This window comes from Monodon monoceros, unplaced genomic scaffold (assembly GCF_005190385.1).
Source record: "Monodon monoceros isolate NGI ecotype Baffin Bay Population unplaced genomic scaffold, NGI_Narwhal_1 Super_Scaffold_20, whole genome shotgun sequence".
NCBI lineage: Eukaryota > Metazoa > Chordata > Mammalia > Artiodactyla > Monodontidae > Monodon > Monodon monoceros.
Genome location: NW_021703777.1, coordinates 115,429,045 through 115,451,792, shown reverse-complemented (window position 1 = coordinate 115,451,792; position 22,748 = coordinate 115,429,045). Strand labels below are relative to the sequence as shown.

Sequence of the window (22,748 nt, the reverse complement as noted above, 5' to 3'; positions counted from 1 at the left end):
GAAATCCAAAATGGGGGAATGGATTAGTGTATATCCATTACTGGTACTTGAGAAAAATCTCAGAAAGTATCCTCACTGACAGTGGTAGATCAGTAGTGGTAGATCTCAGTGGTATCATTATACTACTGTGTTACAAAAGAGATAATTAAGATTGTATTAGTGGCTGCAGAATACAAGAAACATAACTGAATATTTAATTTCTTCCACATTCAAGGTACGGTTTGAGAGACCATAGAGGCTGCAAAGACGGTAAAAATACAGGATAGGTAAAATATCCTGAAGAATATTTAATACTCTGATAGGGGAGATAATTTACATAAAATTTTGCTACAAAGCAAGCCAATGTACCAAACTATGTCAAGAAAAGTTCAATGTTTTTTGAGCTGAAGGTAGAGAAGTTTTGAAAAATGACCAGTAGACACCTCATCAACAGGTGGCTGTTACAGAATGTAGAGGGTAATTGATGCAGAAGAAAGGCAAAAAACTATGGGAACAAATACTCACTGCATAATTTTCAGAAGATAACTCTCACCCTAAGAAGAAAGCATGACATATGAAGTAGTTGGAGATGAGTTAAATGTGAACTTTTTTGCAATTGGTGTGTTAAAAATACTGAGAATGGAGAGATGAACGTGAACCGTAGCGAGGGAAACTTTCTGAAGTTGGCAATTTGAACTGAAAAAGGATGGGAAGGATTAGGATAGGTGGGGAAGCATTTCAGTTTAATGAAGACAACATGTGCCAAAGCCTAAAGGCCAAAAGGAGAAGAGTTTCCATGAGGAAGAAGAAGAAATCAATCTGGCTGGAACAACGGGTGTTTGCTGGGCACCAGGTTGGCTGAGTGGGGTGGAAACATTAATAGCGGGAGCTGCTAAAGGTCAAGATGAAGATAAAAGAGAAGCTGCGGGATTCCCTGGTGGCGCAGTGGTTGAGAGTCCGCCTGCCGATGCGGGGGACACGGGTTTGTGCCCCGGTCCGGGAGGATCCCACATGCCGCGGAGCAGCTGGGCCCGAGAGCCATGGCTGCTGAGCCTGCGCGTGTGCTCCGCAACGGGAGAAGCCACGACAGTGAGAGGTCCGCATACCGAAAAAAAAAAAAAAGAGAAGCTGCAACAAATAGCAATTAGTTTTGATGACTGTACAACTCTCAAAGAAAACTATCATAGGTATGTAAAGTAGTAATGATGGAAAAGCAATAAGAGAAATGAAAGTCCTAAGGATATTGAGGTGGCCTGAGATGTGGACAGTGAAATAGATTACCCAGAGAATTCGACAGCTTGAATAGAATCCGGGGTGACAGAGATAAATCCTCTGAATTGACGGTAAAGTTGCACCGGTGTCAATTAAGAAAACCAGTTTCTGATTTTCTACTGTAAGTTTAATGGTGAGCTCTGGGGTGCAGCTGAGGATCAGGTGACCCTGTCATTTGATGGGGTACTGTCCCTCAGAGGGGTAAAAATATACCCTCTGAGGGTGCTGGGGTCTAGGGAGATTGTTTTTTAAGCTTTTCTTTCTCTACAGCCATTAGAAATAGAAAACAGGAGTATTCATAACAGAAGACACCAGAGTCACTATAACCCCCCCAAACAGTTCACACAAATGTTTTCTCCTGTTAATCTAAATTCAGAAAGAGAAAAAGACAAGAAGAGACTCTTACCATTCTCGTTTATTGGATACTACAGGCAGAAATCTGGGAGACTAACTGGTCGAATTCTCATCTTCTGCCGGCTTATGTTAGAGGTCCCAGGATCTGTCACCAGCAGCAGCCCTGGAGTGAGCAGTGTCCAGTTAGTGACATCCATCCTTGATACCAGAATTGTGGGCAAGGAAATGTTCTCTACCACACTGTCCCTTGCAGGACTCCAAATGGATTTCACAGTTTTACCTCCAGCTCTAGGCTAATCCCAGTGGTTTATTGTCTGTATACTAGTAGATGGACTAAATGCTATCTGACTAGACATGACAACACCACACAGCAGTGAATAAATTAATAACTAGATTATTTCTCATTTTGGTATTCCTTTATGGATTGAGTCAGACCAAGGAACTCATTTTATAACAGAAATAAACTATGTGCTTGCAAAAACTTTGGGGTACTCATTAAAATTTCATGCCCTGTACCATCCCCAATCCTCAGGGCAAATAGAACATAAAAATCTAGACGTCAAAAGGACTTTAGTGGCTTCCCTGGTGGCGCAGTGGTTGAGAGTCCGCCTGCCGATGCAAGGGACACGGGTTCGTGCCCCAGTCCGGGAAGATCCCACATGCCGCAGAGCGGCTGGGCCCGTGAGCCGTGGCCGCTGGGCCTACACGTCTGGAGCCTGTGCTCTGCAGCGGGAGAGGCAAAAGGACTTTAGGAAAAGTCTATCAAGAAACTGGACTTAATGGCCAGAAGCACTACCTCTGGCCCTTATAAAAATCCAGAATACTCCAAATAGAAGGTGTGGATTAACCCCTTTTGAAATAGTGTTTGGTCACCCTGTGCCTACTGGCGTCTCTAAACCTCCCATTTCTGGATTGAGTGAACACTATAAGGACTTAAGTGAACAATATGATACTATGACTAGCCATATACAGGAACTAACTAGTATACTTGGGGGATATTATCGACAGTAAAAAGGGCATGGAATGCACTGACTTGCTATCCCCTTTGACCAGGAGATTGGGTATACATCAAGGTTTTTAGAAGAAAGCATGCATTGTCATCTTGCTGGGAAGGCCCTTACAAACTGCTGAACACTTACACTGCCATCAAAATAAAGGAAAAATCCTCCTGGATTCATGTGAGCGCTGCCAGCTTTGACCCAGATCAGCAGCACTCCCAGGACAACTGGAAGACCATTCCTAAGGTGACCTTAAACTAAGGATTTCCAGGACCAATTTCCAGGTCCCAGAAGCAGACAAAATCATGAAGTAGACAGTTTTTCCCAAGATCACAGATCAAGAAACTTCCTTCTACCTATTTTCTCCCCTATTGCATCTCCCTAGTCCCAGATGAAAAGAAAAAAAGGGGTTCCTTGTAACAAAGCCCTCCCTTTCTTTAGCCATTTATTAAACAGCTGACTGGAGGGGCTTCCCTGGTGGCGCAGTGGTTGGGAGTCCGCCTGCCGATGCAGGGGACACGGGTTCGTGCCCTGGTCTGGGAGGATCCCACGTCCTCTCATCCCACAGTGAGAGGCCCCCGTACTGCAAAAAAAAACAACAAAAAAACCCCCTTTGGCTTCTTTGTTCATAAACTAGCGCCACATAAACACACTAGACCAGATATTATAGAAAACTGGCTTGTATACAAAAGTCTAAGTTCTTTTCAGCACTAAGATCCTTTTTCTTAGGCTTTGGAACTTATGAGTTGGAAAAGGCAGTTCTAAATCTTTCCATAGTAACAGAACAAGAGTTCAATATTGGTATGCAAATGTCAGAAGCCTTTCAGTCAAAAGTTAGTAGCCTCTGCTGGACTTGAAAATCTTCTTGCCCTGGACACACTGACAGCCCAAGAAAGAGGAGCTTGTGCCATCACTGATGAAGCATGCTGCTTCTATGTAAATCACCTGGGACAAATAGTGTCTAATCTGCACCTTTTGAAGACAAGATAAACACCCTCCATCAGATAAACGAGGCTCAGCCATTCTATTGGACTGACCTATTCCCAGGGATGGGAGACTGATTTAATGGGATATGGGGAAGTGTGCTTAGATGTGTTATTTTCTGTTTATTCATCCTCATTCTAATCTATGTTCTTCTCTCCCTTTGCAGATCCCTTGCCACTCTGCTGCTAACCCAATTCTTCTCTCCACAGCCACTAACTCAGAGTTTATGTGAAACTTCTAGGGAAGTTTCAGACAGGGGAATGAAGGAGTTCAGAGCATATCACCCCAAAATATGTCACTTTGGCATATTGAATATTTTCAGTTAAAGGCATCTGAGAAACAGCTGGTGCTAGAAGGGCACTGTGACCTTCCTTTTTCTTCCTGAAGGAGATAAAATTCCCACGTAAAAGATGCCCTCCCTACATCAGGAGGAAGAAAAATATTTTTATCACCAGAGATGGGAAATTGGACCAAAAAATCCATACAAACAAGCCTTGTTAAACTAACCCTTATCTTCCTAGTCATTTCTCCACAATTTACTACCCCTAAGCAAACCTCTTTGTCTTACATGTTTCTTTTTCTAAAAGGTAGAAAAGCTTTCTGCGCTGGTCACTTCCTCAGGTCTTCATTCTCTTGTGAAGGTTCCCATGTACATGTTAAAAAAAAAAAACCCTAAAAACCACTTCTATGCTTTTGTCCTGTTAACCTGTCTTACGTCAATTTAATTCTTATGCCCAGCTGGAGACCCAAAGAGAGTAGAGGAGAATTTTCCCTTGCCTACAATGGTAAATCATTTTCTTTCTGCTAACATTCTAATGTCATGAGGGATCACACTCCCAAACCCTTGGATTATTCTTAAATTCACTCCTTTGAGATACATACAAAATTCTCACGTTTTGCTCTCTGGCCCCTTTAGAAACTTACGCTCACACGATGTCAACCTCATTAGAGCTGTTTACAGAATTTAATCAAATAAGTGTAACATGTCAGGGACAGTACAAAACCCATTAGAGGAGGCTCTTTTAAAACCTTGGCATAAGGACCCAAAAGGAATACAGGGATAAGGAGAGGCGACCATGGGCACTTCCAAAGTGGAGTCAATCACCTGTCAGGAATGGGACGTGAAGTGACTTCCGGTCCGGCCAGAGTGAATTTCTTCTAGCGAAACCTGAATAACCGGCTTCCCACCTGGACGCTGCAGGGCGGAACGGGCGGACAGCTTCCCCCGCCTCCAGGTGCAGACACCGCTGTCCGTCCGCAGTCACGGAGGTAGCGGACCGACGGGCGGCGCCTGCGCGCTGGGAGGGGCGGGCACAGGACCCACTTCCGGGGCGGGTACAGGGCCCATTTCCGGGGCGGGGAACAGCGCATGCGTTGTGGGGGGTGGGGGGGTAGGACTTCGTCCACTTCTCCGGCGAGGTGAACGCGGAAGAGCGGGAGCTGAGGATTTCCGACTACTCAGATTGTGGCGCGGCGACTGCTGCAAGATGGAGGTGGGCTTGGCGGCCGAAGATGGTCGGGATGGTCCCCGGGAGCGGCGAGGCTTGGGTGAAGCCGAGAGGCCGCAGCAGAACCACGAAGTGCGGCCTCAGTCCGGGGCAGACCGGTTACCAAAACATTCCTACTGGCTGGATCTCTGGCTCTTCGTCCTCTTAGACGTGGTGTTGTTTTTCTTCGTGTATTTTTTGCCCTGGTGAGTACTCTTAACGCAGCGTTGAAATGGTAAGGGGCTTAGAGACCATCTACCCCAGTTTGGGGAGGTGGGTGCGGGAGAGGCGAGGAAATTGCATTACGGAAAGTTACGGCCTGTCCACCATCATCCAGCTGGCGAGTGGTAGGATAGGGTAGGCGCGCGAGTGGAACGAAGACCAGAGTGAAAATGTCCTTCCTTGGCACCTCAGTTGAGGGTGTTCAGATGAGGTGTAGAGGAAACTTGGCTTCATAATTTTTTTGTTCTATGTTGGGAGGAAACCGGCTGGGTTTGAGTTCCTGCACTACCACGAAGAAACTGGAGACGTTATTTGGCTTTTTGGAGCTTTATATTCACATTTACCATTTGGGACCAATAGTAACCAGGTCATAGGGGTGTGGTGTGGCGTGGTGTTTTAGATAAATCGCCAACTTATCTAAAAGCGATTTATTTGCATATTGCCTGGCAGCAGTCAGCGCTCCGCTAAAGCTACTGTTAACTGTACGACGGTTTGACCGTGAGCAGGCCGTGCACGGTTATCTCACATGGGTCCAGAACTGGACTCTTGACTTCGTACTCAGATGACCTTACTTTTCAGTGTCCCCATTTCAGTAAATGTTAACTTTATTCACTCACTTCACCTCCCGGAAGCCTGGGTCTCATTTTCTGATTTCCCGCTTTGCTTTATATACACACCCGCACACTCCAAAACACCAACTGATGAGTCACAAAACTCTCTAGATTCCATTTGGAAAATCCATGCTCTCCATTTTCATTGCCACCCCCTCTGAGAAGACAGTTTTGGCAGAGGATAAAGGAAGGGGACTTAGAGAAGGGGCTTGGGGGAGCAGAACAAGAAGGAGGATACAGGACTGAGATGATACAAGGGACAAGTTCAGGGGAGGAGCAGTGAGCTGAAGGAGGAAAAGCGGTGCAGCTCATTTAGTCATTAAACAGCTCCTTTGGACTTCGGAGCTAACCCTTAATGCACTGTAAATTTCTCTCAGCCATCATGCTTATTGAATTTGCGGTAATTATGTCTTCTTCTCTCACCCCCAGCCCCCAATTTTGGCAAAAATTTGGGCATAAACTCACTGTTGGTGAGGCCCCATTGTCTCTGATTCCTTGGATTTCTTGAATGGTGTGGCCGAGGGTTCAGTGGGACCAATGGAAGATGGGTGTTTCTGTAAAATCCTCTGTCATTTGTAAAGGAGAACCTTTCCACCCACTCCTCCTGATATTTGGTAGAGTGATACTTCAAATGCAGTGTTTTTTGGTTTGTTTTTGTTTTTTTTAATGATCTGAATTTTCAGCTCTGGATAGAAAATGGAAGACTTATAAAGAATAGTCAGGCCTTTTTTTGCTCATATCAATATGAAAATCATTTAGGAATAGGCAAATGACTAAGACAATCAAAGTTTTCAAAAGTTGGCATAAAGTATTTAAAGGGAAAGAAAAAGGAAACATTGTTGACAATTATTTGGTTTTTACAGAATGGTTTGCCTGATACCTAAATTAAGAATTTTGGCTCCTGGAGTGGATCCTGAAAATGACTACAAACTTCTAGAAGAAAGAAGACAGGATTGTGCACCAGAAGAATTTCAGACTCTAAGGGACCTTCATTTCATTTTACACATTCTGTTATTCTTTGCGGGAACTATATTAAATGGGTAATGATCTCAGCCATTCATAGCTAAGTTCTTAAAACTCGGCTCTGATTCACATTTTAAAACTTTTTACAGATTATTTGGTGGCTTTACAGGGGCTGAACATAAAAAGTATTTATACATTAAGATTTATTATACTCATTAGGAAATAGATTGTTTTTCCTTTAACATTTTAAGGGTTGGCCAAGGTTTAGTATGATGCAGATAATAAGGTGAAATAATAAGGTGAAATATTTAGAAATAAATTATCCAAAAGCAAGGGAAGAATTTTGAAAAAAGGAGTTAAAAGCTATACAGAAAATGCAGGCCCACAATATATTTGCTGTAAGTGCCAGTTTAATTTTTAGATTAGGTGGACCTCTGTTATGGTTGCTAGGTTGGTACAATCTTAGAGAAAGTATATAATATCCAGTAATGAAAGGCTAGAGTGCATGGGGTCTTACCTGGATCCTTCCCCTCACTTTTAAGCTCTTGAACTCTGTAAAGTAGGACTGTGTGTTTCAAACCTAATTTTTATTGTGGTTGCATTAAGAATGTTTGTGGCCAAAACATGTTTATTATAATGTCTGTAACTTACTTTAATACTCCAGCAAAGTCACCATATTTACTCTTTGAGCAAATGTTTGAGCACTTACTGTGGGCCAGGTACCACACTGAACGAAACAGACAAAAATACTTGCCTTTATGGAGCTTACATTCTTTTTTATCTAAGTATGTTAACAAGAATTTATTTCCCAGGAGTGATCAGCTAGTATTTAGTCAAAAAGGTCACATTCCCAAAGCAGCTACTATAAGCCCTTCAGAAGCTATTCCTATTATATAACAGATGTTAGAAATGGGCTCTTGTCCTTGAAATTGGTGACATTTTATATATTGGAATTGCCTAAATATTTTTCCCGTCCCTTAGAAGCAGGGCATAGATCTGGTAAACTCTACATCCTCTGTTCTTTAGAATGGCATTTAGGGTTAGTGTGAAATCTGGGATTGATTTTGCAGGGTTTTAGCCTAATGCTGACTATAAGTTTAACAATTACGCCTTCAGAGAACCTAACAAACCTGCCTGAGGAGAACTTTTTAGGCAAGGTTGAAGCATCTAGAGAAACAGAACTGGGATTTCATTGAGGGTACCAAACAGATTGTATGAATTGTTTTGTGCTACTTGCTAGTAATTTTGTCCAATAAATGTTGATTATACAGGTAAATTGGGTCTGATTTCCTTTCATTTTAACAAATTACTTGTGTGTTAGGTCACACACAAAGATTTATAATCCATACTACCTTTCTGAGCCTAGAATCAGCCTTCTACCACAACTATTGAATATTCTGAAAATTTCTAGTACAGGGAAGATACTACTAAGAAGAAAGATCGTAGTATTGTGACATGACTGTAAATGGTATCCAAAATGGTGGCAGTATGAGGTTTGAATATTTCCTACAGATGAAATTGTGCCTACCACTGAACTGTGCCATCTCAGGGTAACATAGTATACTTGAAGGCTTTTAACTGGGTAAATGGGACACCAAGAAGAATTGGCAAACTTGCTGTGATAAAAATAGAGACATCAAAAGTATTTACATCAATGTGACTTTAGTCTGATAAATTCCTTTGTAAATTTCATATAAGTGAAATGATTGTTTTAATAACCATTTGAAATCAACTGGCCAATGAGCAATTGTGAGGAAGTCTTTAGAGTTCTGTTAACCTGAAAATTTTAGGATGTGAAGTGCTCCATAGACCTAGTCCCTAAATGTAATGGGAATACATTCAGAGACTACAGAATATTTAGTAAGGGCATTTAACGTAGAGGTAATTATGCTCTAGGAAAAGGGTCATCAAACTACACTAATGTTTGTGGCCAAAACATGTTTATTATAATGTCTGTAACTTACTTTAATACTCCAGCAAAGTATTGCCTCTCTTTAAAGGCCTGTGAGCCAAGAATGATTTTTAACATCTTAAAATGATTGAAAAAAGTCAAGACTATTTCATGATGTGAAAATGATGTGAAATCCAAGTTTCAATGCTTACAAAGTTTTACTGGAACACAGACATGCCCATTCATTTGCATACTGTTATGTAAATGTTACCTTACAGCTGTTTTCACACTACAGTGGCAGAGTTGAGTAACAGAGATCCTATGGTCCACAACGCCTAAATTATTTACTATCTGGGTCTTTAAAGAAAGTTTGCCAACTCCTGTGGGAACGCTCCTTTAGGCCTTGAGGGGGTTGAACTCTTAGGAGTCTCCTGTGATAAATATTTTGATCAGTGATATTCCAAGTTCACCCCTAAACTTTAAATTGACTTACATTTCCCATAAAATATATAATTCACAGAGGTGAAAGGAAGCCACAGTTTATGAATGCAAAGAAAAGTCCCAACCATATTAAATTAAAAATCAGTTTATCCCCCCCCAAAATTTTGAATCAGAAGAAACTGACTTCACACAAAGATACTCTGAAGTATTCTGAACATTACAATCGTTGGCTGTGTTATTTTAAAAGTTATAATAAGCTTATAACCAGAAGAAAACATCTATAAAAATAGACACCCTAGAAATAAAAAATTCACATGTGCACGATTAGTAAATACATATTCAATCTATATTTGGAGTGTTGAATCAACAAAAACAAATGGTCAGTTTCTAGTCTATTAGTACTATAACATGATTCAGGAGGTTTCAACTGGACAGTACTTTAAAAAGAGCCCAAATTGGACGTTTCTATTTGATATTTGCAACTCAATTGTGAGTTGAATCCCATACAAATCTATGAGATTGTTTATAAGTATCAAAATCAGTTTAAATGTTTCAAATAATACATTTTCAACTGGACAAAACAACTACACAAAGTTTTTGAAAGCTATTAAAAATACTTGAAGCTCATTTTTCTAGTATTTTACAATGTTATAAAAGCAGTAATTAAATACAGTGACATTTCAGATACAATTTTACAAATTTACAATATTTACAAACCCCCCATACTAAAAGCTATGTTAAAAAAAAAGCTTTCTTAAAAGATAAAATTTTATTTAGTTGATATTCAAGTATTTCTAAATTAAGAATATAAAGTAATAATCACCTACTGTTATAGCTAGAAAAGGCTATTAAAAACTTCTCTAGGTGGAAGACAAAATTTGGCCAAGGTTTGATAACTCAGGGAGCTTAGACTTCTACAAGCAATTACTTTCTACTTATCTAGAAAATAAGATTCATTTACATTTTGGAATATTTTAACAATTTATGGGATTGGTCAAGATATTAAATTTACTAATTAGTTTATGGAATTATTATGTTTTATATATAAAATTTAAATTCTCAATTCTCTAGTGTGGAAAATATAAAACTATTCTAAACTACAATTAGTTTACCAGCTTAGTACAAAATTAAATGACAACTATGAAATAAGGCAATTACTTATTTTCACTTGTAAGGTCATAATAATGGAAAATCCCTTTTTTTTTTTTTTAAAGAAAGACTTCTCCATGAAAATAGGTGGGGTAAAAATTATTTGTTTAGAAAAAAGGGAGGGATGCTCAAATTAATACATTTCATTAAAAATTAAATCTATATGAAAGGCAAAAATTTAATCTGGAAACCCAGAAAGATTTTCAAGAATATGAAAATTACTAAAATGGGCTGACAACCTATAAACAGGTAATATTATAGCAGGGAAAATTTAGGCAGTCACAGTGATATTCTTAAAAAGGGGACTATAGGTTAATTCCTAACACTGGTTATTAGCAGCCCAAAGTAAACCAAACCAAAATAAAAACCTTTCACATTTCATATAAAATTAGAAAAAAATGTAACAAGATAAATAAATATACTAAAGTGAAGTATTTTTAGCTTACATGACTGAAGTAATGTTTATGAATGCATACAACAAAGGATATTCTGAAGATAAAAATTCTAGGAGCAAAACTGTCTTCTCTTCTGACCTTGAGAATTTAAAAATTGTTTTATCATTAAGGCTTTTTTCCCCCAAATGCCATCAATTTCATGGGTCGATACATTTTAAGACACTTAAAGGGATCATATGTAGTAGACTATCACAGAAGTCAAAAGCAAATGGGTGAAGTCCTCTTTTGGCTCCCCATTAGAAAGTGCTTCCTCACAAAGCAAATATTGCTTTGACTACACAAGCTACATATCATCTATCTTTCAGTTAGCAGAGTTTACCAATCTACATATGAGTACTGGTTAGTTTAATACCTATGGGTCTACCAGTCAGAAAATACAGGGACAAATTACATTTTTACTCAACTGCAGCATATGATAAATGACTTTCTGCATACCCCCGGATTTTCTATTTTTTGAGGCATGCCAAGACTATTCAGAGGGAATTCCAAAATATCCAATAAGTAGATCTTCACAAAATAAAATATCTGTATAGAAAGTTAAAGTGATTAATGAGTTAAATATTGCCATGGTTTTAATTTCATATAGCACTAGGTTTGGTCATTTGATTCCTAGTTAATGGCCTCAGAAGTAAAAGCCTGTCGGTTTCATCATTTATCTATTACAATGTATACCAGGTTTATATCTTTGCTTGGAAGGGCAGTTTGAACCAAGACTACTATGTAACACAGGCCCTAGCCCTCTTTCGTTCTGAGAAAGTGAATTATCATTACAAACGCCACTGCTCTCTGGAAAACAGAGCTTGGGCCTCTGATGGTATTTCAATCTATATGTATCAGTCATGCAGTTATCCACTGAAAAATAGGTAGTTAATGAAACTGTCTCACTTGGACAGGTAGAACTAGAGTCTATTTCTGGCTGGCAAGGAGCACCAACAGCTGTACCCGAGTCTGCCTGAAAATCATTAGCTGAAGAGCTGGACGGGGTGTTTGATGTGTTGCCGACATACTCTTTTGCTTGAAATGTTTCCTTAAGTCTTTCATCATTCACATATGTACTCACTTTTAAACCTGGTTCTGAAGCTGTACTCAAACTGTGCTTTGGAAGACTAGAAGAATTAGCTTTAAACATCTCTGTTGGTTTGACAGCAGGTGGAGCATCATTTTCCTCTGACTGTGGCACATCATTTTTCTCTGACTGTGGCACACTGGTTATAGCATATTTCTTTGGTGGCAGAGGGGGTGGGGTATTCTGGCAAACAAGTTCTGGCATCTGACAACCATCAGATCTGCTGGTTGACTGAATGAGATGTTCCCTGGATAGAGAGTTCTCAGAGTAACACTGTTCTATCATATTTTGCTGCTGGATGAGGGGAGCAGTTCCTGGCTTCAACCCCACAGTTCTCATGTGTGAAGACCACAATGAAGATGGTGAGACTGTTCCATTACTGTTCACTCTCTTTGCAGAAGCAGAATTATCATCAACGTGAAAAAGCAAACCTGTTCTCTCAGAATTTTCTATATTAAGCCACTCAGAAAATTTGTATTCACTTGCTTTTTCAAGTTTCTGTTCATCTGACTGGTGGGTATGCTCTCTTGCTGTATGGTCCTTGAGTATTTGTGGATTGGATGAAGGGAATAACTTTCCATTGGTTTCACGTATATGTGACCTGAAAAACAAAAACAAAGCTAAAACACCATACACAAATATGCAAAATTGGAGGGAAAACAAACATTTGTAGTTTAACTTCCCAATACAGCACTTATGTTATTTGTGTAACATAGCAGAAATGGAAAGATATTTGCAACCATTAACAATTTACACTCTCTGAATCCAAAATCTTTATGCCAGAATACATAAATGTTTATTAGAAACATCCGTCATTACCAAGATCAGATTTATAACCAGAAGTATAATTAAAAAAGCAAATTTCAGGGGCTTCCCTGGTGGCGCAGTGGTTGAGAGTCCGCCTGCCGAAGCAGGGGACACGGGTTTGTGCCCCGGTCTGGGAAGATCCCACATGCCGCGGAGTGGCTGGGCCCGTGAGCCATGGCCGCTGAGCCTGCGCGTCTGGAGCCTGTGCTCCGCAACGGGAGAAGCCACAACAGTGAGAGGCCCGCATACCACAAAAAAAAAAAAAAAAAAAGCAAATATCAGAGAATTCCCTGGCAGTCCAGTGGTTAGGACTCGGCGCTTTCACTGCCCGGGCCCAGGTTCAATCCCTGTTTGGGCAACTAAGATGCCACAAGCCACACAGTGCAGCCAAAAAAAAAAGAAAAATTCAACTTAAAAACACTGAAATTACATTTATTGTGATAAAATGTAGCACAGACTTAAGAAAAATGTTACTAGCAAACAATTCAATATTCTAAAACACTTCCCACCCAAAGTTTATAGCAATAGAGGTACTTTAATTTTGATATATAATGCTATAAGGATAGTATACTAATTAAAAATAATTTGGTTAATCAAAGACTACCTTTATTTAAGTAATAGTTAACTTCTAAGGTGAAGAAAAATGATATCACATTGCAAATTATTTATCTTCATATGATTAAATTATTTTTCTCATGTGAATTGCATAAAATTCAATTAGAGCACAAAGATGAAAAGAGTTGAGGTTCTGCTAAGTAGATAAGAGCTATAGTCAAATCTCAACTCCGTTGCTTTGGCCAAATTACTTAATCTAAGCCCCAAATTTTCTCTTTTGTAAAATACCATACATCTCAAAAGAATGCTGTGAGGTTTAAAACAAACAATCATATATTGTACAAGGTACTTTGTAGGCCCCCTATCATTAAGGTTTACATCCTTTTAATGATCCCCAATAAAACATGCATCATAATACTCTAGACCAGCAGTCCCCAACCTTTTTTGGCACCAGAGACCAGTTTCGTGGAAGACAATTTTTGCACTGACTTGGGAAGGAGCGTGTGGTTCAGGCGGTAATGCGAGCGATGGGGAGCGGCAGATGAAGCTTCGCTCACTCGGCCGCCACTCACCTCCTGCTGTGCGGCCCAGTTCCAGTATCAGTCTGCAGCCCGGGGCTTGGGGACCCCTGCTCTAGACCCATTGCTTTCAGAGTAGTGACAGGTAGTATGCCTTTCTGATAAAGAGTTCCTATAATACATGCATTTAATTTAAAAGATTTTAGTATTCCAAATAGCTAGGATTACCTTTTTATCAAAGGATCTTTTATTTGTAGATATGATTCTGGGTGGGACTCATAAGATTTATAGGCTACTTCCAGGTTCTTGGGTTCTTTTCTAAAGCCTGAGGAAGGGAATGAGAAAAAATTATTTAAGTGATCTTTTAGAATTTACTCCATCTATACTTCTCCATAATTTACAAAAGATTTTCTATAATCAGGTAATTCTCTTCCAAATTAACAGATGAAAACTAGTTCTTCAAGCCTCGGCTCAAATAATACCTCTTTCCTGAACCCTTTATACAAAATCAATGGCTCTTTCCTCAATTTTTTTTTTTTTTTTTGGTACGCGGGCCTCTCTCTGCTGTGGCCTCTCCCGTTGCGGAGCACAGGCTCCGGACGCGCAGGCCCAGCGGCCATGGCTCACGGGCCCAGCCGCTCCGTGGCATGTGGGATCCTCCCGGACCGGGCACGAACCCGAGTCCCCTGCATCAGCAGGCGGACTCTCAACCACTGCGCCACCAGGGAAGCCCCTATCCTCAATTTATTATCTCTTGAAAATGTCAGCAATCCCCCAAAAGTGTTATTCTAGATGGGTCGTGTGTAGCTGTGCTTCCCTTGTTTACTCTTTACTGACAAAATGGTGGGAAAACGCTACATTTGGAGACAGATGGCTTGAGTTGAAGTTTGGATTCACAGCTTATTGGTTGGTAACTTTATATTCCTAAAACCAACTTTACAAACTTATACCACCTTACAGTCTAGATTTCTGCCTTTAAGTAATGCGATGCTGATATCTATTTTACCAACGTCACAGAAATATTAGGAACATCAACTGAATTTAAATGGGTGGGAGGGTATTATGATAACATAAAATGTTATCCCACCACTAACTAGCTTCCATTTATTGACTGCTTACTCAAGTTGTAAGAAGTTGATAATTATTTCATTTAATTTTTACAACTGAACACCTTTTTACTTGAAAAGACAATGAACGAACTTCAGTTATTCAGACTTGAGTATGTGTCAGAAATTTTCCTGAAAATAAGAGAAGTGAACCTGTCACTTCGAATAAAACAACTGGCAGTATTTATTGCCAATGATAAAATTTAACCTTTTAGATGAAAGTAAGAGTTTTGGGAAATTTGTATTTACCACCATGAGTTCTGTACTTTTCCAATACTTATAAAGACTTCCTGATAATATCTGTGGTGATGTTTTAAAATCTGTTCTTTAAAAGTATATAGAGAGGGCTTCCCTGGTGGCGCAGTGGTTGAGAATCTGCCTGCCAATGCAGGGGACACGGGTTCGAGCCCTGGTCTGGGAAGATCCCACATGCTGCAGAGCGACTAGCCCCGTGAGCCACAATTACTGAGCCTGCGCGTCTGGAGCCTGTGCTCTGCAACAAGAGAGGCCGCAATAGTGAGAGGCCCGCGCACCGCAATGAGGAGTGGCCCCCGCTTGCCGCAACTAGAGAAAGCCCTCACACAGAAACGAAGAGCCAACACAGCCATAAATAAATAAATATATATATATAGAGAGAGAGAAATGGGACTTCCCTGGCAGTCCAGTGGTCAAGACTCTGCACTCCCACTTCAGGGGGCATGGGTTCAATCCCTGGTTGGGGAACTAAGATCCCGCATGCCGTGTGACATGGCCGAAAAAAAAAGATATATAAAAAAATGTATCCAGATAAATGACCTGGAAAACAGAATGGTGGAATTCACTGCTGCGGAAGAGAATAAAGAAAAAAGAATGAAAAGAAATGAAGACAACCTAAGAGACCTCTGGGACAACACTAAACGCAACAACATTCGCATTATAGGGGTCCCAGTGGAGAAGAGAGAGAGAAAGGACCAGAGAAAATATTTGAAGAGATTATAGTCGAAAACTTCCCTAACATGGGAAAGGAAATAGACACCCAAGTCAAGGAAGCTCAGTGAGTCCTATACAGGATAAACCCAAGGAGAAACACGCCGAGACACATAGTAATCAAATTGGCAAAAATTAAAGACAAAGAATAATTATTGAAAGCAGCAAGGGAAAAATGACAAATAACGTACAAGGGAACTCCCATAAGGTTAACAGCTGATTTCTCAGCAGAAACTCTACAAGCCAGAAGGGAGTGGCATGATATACTTAAAGTGATGAAAGGGAAGAACCTACAACCCAGATTACTCTACCCAGCAAGGATCTCATTCACATTCGATGGAGAAATCAAAAGCTTTAGAGACAAGCAAAAGCTAAGAGAATTCAGCACCACCAAACCAGCTCTACAGCAAATGCTAAAGGAACTTCTCTAAGTGGGAAACACAAGAGAAGAAAAGGACCTACAAAAACAAACCCAAAACAATTAAGAAAATGGTCATAGGAACATACATATCGATAATTACCTTAAACGTGAATGGATTGAATGCCCCAACCAAACGACACAGGCTTGCTAAATGGATACAAAAACAAGACCCATATATATGCTGTCTAAAAGAGACCCACTTCAGACCTACGGACACATACAGACTGAAAGTGAGGGGATGGAAAAAGATATTCCACGCAAATGGGAATCCAAAGAAAGCTGGAGTAGCAATACTCATATCAGATAAAATAGACTTTAAAATAACACAATAATAGTGGGGGACTTTAACACCTCACTTACACCAATGGACAGATCATCCAAAATGAAAATAAATAAGGAAAGCTTTAAATGACACAATAGACCAGATAAATTTAATTGATATTTATAGGACATTCCATCCAAAAACAGCAGATTACACTTTCTTCTCAAGTGCACACGGGACATTCTCCAGGATAGATCACATCTTAGGTCACAAATCAAGCCTCAGTAAATTTAAGAAAATTGAAATTATATCAAGCATCTTTTCTGACCACAACGCTATGAGATTAGAAATGAATTACAGGGAAAAAACGTAAAAAGCACAAACACATGGAGGCTAAACAATATGTTACTAAATAACCAAGAGATCACTGAAGAAATCAAAGAGGAAATCAAAAAATACCTACAGACAAATGACAATGAAAACACAACGATCCAAAACCTATGGGATGCAGCAAAAGCCGTTCTAAGTGGGAAGTTTATAGCTATACAAGCCTACCTCAAGAAACAAGAAAAATCTCAAATAAACAATCTAAACTTACACCTAAAGGAACTAGAGAAAGAAGAACAAACAAAACCCAAAGTTAGCAGAAGGAAAGAAATCATAAAGATCAGAGCAGAAATAAATGAAAAAGAAATGAAGAAAACGATAGCAAAGACAATAAAACTAAAAGCCGGTTCTTTGAGAAGATAAACAAAATTGATACACCATTAGCCAGACTCATCAAGAAAAAGAGGGAGAGGACTCAAATCAATAAAATTAAAAATGAAAAGGAAGAAGTTACAACAGACACAGCAGAAATACAAAGCATCCTAAGAGACTACTACAAGCAACTCTATGCCAATAAACTGGACAACCTGGAAGAAATGGACAAATTCTTAGAAAGGTATAACCTTCCAAGACTGAACCAGGAAGAAATATAAAAAATGAACAGACCGATCACAAGTAGTGAAATTGAAACTGTGATTAAAAATCTTCCAACGAACAAAAGTCCAGGACCAGATGGCTTCACAGATGAATTCTATCAAACATTTAGAGAAGAGCTAACACCCGTCCTTCTCAAACTCTTCCAAAAAACTGCAGAGGAAGGAATACTCCCAAACTCATTCTATGAGGCCACCATCACCCTGATACCACAACCAGACAAAGATACTACAAAAAAAGAAAATTACAGACCAATATCACTGATGAATATAGATGCAAAAATCCTCAACAAAATACTAGCAAACAGAATCCAACAACAACACATTAAAAGGATCATACACCATGATCAAGTGGGATTTATCCCAGGGATGCAAGGATTCTTCAATATACGCAAATCAATCAATGTGGTACACCACATTAACAAACTGAAGAATAAAAACCATATGATCATCTCAATAGATGCAGAAAAAGCTTTTGACAAAATTCAACACCCATTTATGATAAAAACTCTCCAGAAAGTGGGCATAGAGGGAACCTACGTCAACATAATAAAGGCCACATATGACAAACCCACAGCAAACATCATTCTCAATGGTGAAAACTGAAAGCATTTCCTCTAAATCAGGAAAAAGACAAGGATGTCCACTCTCACCACTATTATTCAACATAATTTTGGAAGTCCTAGCCTCAGCAATCAGAGAAGAAAAAGAAATAAAAGGAATCCAAATTGGAAAAGAAGAAGTAAAACTGTCACTGTTTGCAGATGACATGATACTATACATAGAGAATCCTAAAGATGCCACCAGAAAACTACTAGAGCTAATCAATGAATTTGGTAAAGTTGCAGGATACAAAATTAATGCACAGAAACCTCTTGCATTCCTATACACTAATGATGAAAAATCTGAAAGAGAAATTAAGAAAACATTCTCATTTACCATTGCAACAAAAAGAATAAAATAGCTAGGAATAAACCTACCCAGGGAGACAAAAGACCTGTATGTAGAAAACTGTAAGACACTGATGAAAGAAATTAAAGATGATACCAACAGATGGGGAGATATACCACGTCCTTGGATTGGAAGAATCAATATTGTGAAAATGACTATACTACCCAAAGCAATCTACAGAGTCAATGCAATCCCTATCAAATTACCAATGGCATTTTTTACACAACTAGAACAAAAAATCTTAAAAATCTGTATGGAGATACAAAAGACCCCGAATAGCCAAAGCAGTCTTGAGGGAAAAAAACAGAGCGGGATGAATCAGACTCCCTGACTTCAGACTGTACTACAAAGCTACAGTAATCAAAACAATATGGTCCTGGCACAAAAACAGAAACATAGATCAATGGAACAAGATAGAAAGCCCAGAGATAAACCCACACACATATGGTCAACTAATCTATGACAAAGGAGGCAAGGATATACAACGGAGAAAAGACAGTCTCTTCAATAAGTGGTGCTGGGAAAACTGGACAGCTACATGTAAAAGAATGAAATTAGAACACTCCTTAACACCACACACAAAAATAAACTCAAAATGGATTAGAGACCTAAATGTAAGACGGAACACTATAAAACTCTTAGAGGAAAACATAGGAAGAACACTCTTTGACATAAATCACAGCAAGATCTTTTTTGATCCACCTCCTAGAGTAGAGGAAATAAAAACAAAAATAAACAAATGGGACCTAATGAAACTTAAAAGCTTTTGCACAACAAAGGAAACCATAAACAAGACGAAAAGACAACCCTCAGAATGGGATAAAATATTTGCAAACGAATTAACGGAGAAAGGATTAATCTCCAAAATATATAAACAGCTCATGCAGCTCAATGTTAAAGAAACAAACAACCCAATCCAAAAATGGGCAGAAGACCTAAATAGACATTTCTCTAAAGAAGACATACAGATGGCCAAGAAGCATATGAAAAGCCACTCAACATCACTAATTATGAGAGAAATGCAAATCAAAACTACAATGAGGTATCACCTCACACCAGTTCGAATGGGCATCATCAGAAAATCTACAAACAACAAATGCTGGAGAAGGTGTGGAGAAAAGGGAACCTTCTTGCACTGTTGGTGGGAATGTAAATTGATACAGCCACTATGGAGAACAGTATGGAGATTCCTTAAAAAATTAAAAATAGAATTACCATATGATCCAGCAATCCCACTATGGGGCATATACCCAGAGAAAACCATAATTCAAAAAGACACATGCACCCCAATGTTCATTGCAGCACTATTTACAATAGCCAGGTCTTGGAAGCAACCTAAATGCCCATCAACAGACGAATGGATAAAGAAGATGTAATACATATATACAATGAAATATTACTCAGCCATAAAAAGGAACGAAATTGGGTCATTTGTAGAGATGTGGATGAATCTAGAGACTGCTATACAGAGTGAAGTAAGTCAGAAAGAGAAAAACAAATATCGTATATTAACGCATGTATGTGGAACCTAGAAAAATGGTGCAGATGAACCGGTTTGCAGGGCATAAGTTGAGACACAGATGTAGAGAACAAATGTATAGACACCAAATGGGGAAAGCCGTGGGGGGGTGGGGATGGTGGTGTGCTGAATTGGGCGATTGGGATTGACGTGTATAAAATTGATGACTAATAAGAACCTGCTATATAAAGAAATAAATAAAATAAAATTCAAAAAAATGAGTTTTAAACAAGAAGCACTGCAGGTACAATGTTACCAAAAAAAAAAAAAAAGAAAAAAGAAATGTATCAACATTTGGAAGACTTGCATAATTTAGCAAACCAATATTTTCCAAATGAGGATACATGGATATTTCAAAATCATGCGTGAGTAAAGGATTTATTCATTCTTTAAATGAATAAATAAAATATCTAAGATTTTCAGGTTTAATGCCTAATACAGCGAATCTTAATAGATATAGCAACAAAAGCTGTTTGAGGTCCTCAATACCTTTTGAAAACAACCGTTCCAGTTAATTGCAAATAGGTGTCTTTTTAAAATCTGAGTCACAACTATTCTGTAAAACTTCCCTTTTTATAACCAAGGAATTGAGACTTAGGGAAATGAAGTGTCCTAACCGATGCCATATAGGTGGTTAAGTGGCAACACTCAAACAAACCCAGGATTAACTGCAAAGCCAGTGCTCTTTCTACTACCTGCAGGCTCTCTTTCATGTATGCCTAAAACACAAGGTCATTATACAGAATCTCCTTCTGATGAAACTAGGCCATTAGTATGAACATCAAATAACAGGATATACTTTAACATGCTGATGCACACAGAAGATATCAAAATATATGGCATTAGCTTGAATATTCAATTCATTCCCTATCCTTCTGTACAATTCCAGTAAATTTTTCTGTATTTTCCCTTATTTTTAGTTGACCTTTTCATCATGTTAATTTATTTCAGTTTCCTCTCATTCTCACGCTTCTAGTCTACTGTACACCAAATCTGTGAACCAAAGATTGCAAAGAAAACAAAATCAAGTTATTAAAAAAGCAACTTTTATTTTTTAAACAATAGATAACTTTATCTTAGATGCCTTTTTATCTCTAAATTGATGTTCTAGGTACATTTTTTAAAACTACCCTGTCACTCAAAATTCAACTGGAACCTATAGTTGATCATAACATCTAAATATTACCCTATTTTAAAAATCTATATTGGTTATTATATGGCTCTGCGAGTTAAATCTTAGAAGTAATTTCCAAGAAAGAGTAATGTAATATACATGAAAAATTAATACCCTATATGCCATATTGCTCACACAGTAAATGGCAGCTCCCAATAAAAATGAAAAACACTGTTTTTTCTTCTTTTAAATCACCTCCACACTGTCCACCATATTTCCAACTCACTGATCCAAGACAAAATAAGTATAAACTGAGACAAATTCTTCTTACCTTCCCCTCCGCCAACTATTTCTATATCCACCAAGTGCCATACTAATAAAGTCTCAGAAATAAAAGGCAATATAATATATCACAGAGAGTCTCATGACCCTGTAACCTTGACACACTGCCTGAGTCTCAAAAACTAAGCCTCCCTCTTAAGTGAAGTACGTCAGACAGACAAAAACAAATATCATATAATATCACTTGTATGTGCAATCTAAAAAAATGATACAAATGAACTTATTTACAAAACAGACAGACTCACAGACATAGAAAACAAACTTATGGTCGCCAAAGGGGAAAGCAGAGGGTGGGGGAGGGAAGTAAATTAAAGAGTTTGGGATTAACATACACATACTACTATACGTGAAATAGATAAACAATGAGGACCTGCTGTACAGCACAGGGAACTCTACTCAGTATCTTGTAATAACCTATACTGGAAAAGAATCTGTAAAAGAATAGATATATATATACATGTATAACTGAATCACTCTGCTGTACCCCTGAAACTAACACATTATAAATTAATTATACCTCAGTTTAAAAAATGGTTGTTAAAAAAAAAAACTAAGCCTCTCTCTTTGACAGCTACTTTATGACTAAAGAAAAAAAAAAGTAATATCAGAAGGAATCTTGATTATTTTTCAACCTGTAAAGTCTGAAAAATTTGTAAGTTAAAGTTACATTATAATTTCCCACCCACTGTGATTTTAACTTTGGAATGTTTATTTACTTCTTAACTTATCCAGAACTTCAAGTTTAATATTCACAAATACAAAAAAAATTAAATACTTAATTCTTAAAGATTTCTTTACTTTTATTAAAGTATCCACGCAATGGGCAGCAGGAGGCAGCAGAGGTTTTATAAATATGTTTGAAATTTTAATATCACTATGGCAGGCATTCAACCAAGTGGTTTGACTTCAGAATTCCAACTAACTTAAAAATAGATGTGTTATTTTTCTCCTCTGCTGACATAGACATCCATGTGTCTTTACTGGGAATTTTGGCTTCAGGTTCTTTGCAAATCTAAGATAGTCAGATTTTAACACTTGGCACAGAAAATACTTCAACATCAAGGCAAGACGCTTTAATTAATAATGCTAATTTTGGTACTGTATACAAAAAACCTAAAGCCCAATAGTCAAGAAATAAAAATATATATACTTAATCTGAAAAGGTGACCTAGATTTAAAACAGACTTACATAGCAAGAAAACCAAACTGCTAGTCTAGACACTGTAATCCTCATTCTTGTTGTATCAGAAGATTTCAGACTATAATAATAATACTGCAATTACAAAGTCTAAACATTCAAGAGCAATAACCTAATCAATGACCTGATTTACTATA

The 22,748-nt window shown here is 38.5% G+C and overlaps 2 protein-coding genes across 2 annotated transcripts in view; one reads left to right on the top strand and one right to left on the bottom strand.

The window, feature by feature from the left end:
- The first annotated feature begins 4,987 nt into the window (after window positions 1–4,987).
- CUNH4orf3 (chromosome unknown C4orf3 homolog) lies at window positions 4,988–8,139 on the top strand. Its single transcript, XM_029234642.1, has 2 exons — window positions 4,988–5,280; window positions 6,771–8,139. Coding segments are annotated over exons 1-2 (207 nt in total). The 5' UTR covers window positions 4,988–5,074; the 3' UTR covers window positions 6,772–8,139.
- A 2,262-nt stretch (window positions 8,140–10,401) lies between these two features.
- The window catches only part of USP53 (ubiquitin specific peptidase 53), a 63,325-nt gene continuing 50,978 nt past the window's right edge, over window positions 10,402–22,748 (bottom strand). Inside the window, exons 15-16 of the mRNA XM_029235199.1 lie at window positions 13,981–14,077; window positions 10,402–12,473 (exon numbers count right to left, since the gene is read on the bottom strand). Of these exons, the coding sequence (XP_029091032.1) occupies window positions 11,459–12,473; window positions 13,981–14,077 (1,112 nt within the window). The 3' untranslated portion in view covers window positions 10,402–11,458. The remainder of the gene's footprint in view (window positions 12,474–13,980; window positions 14,078–22,748) is intronic.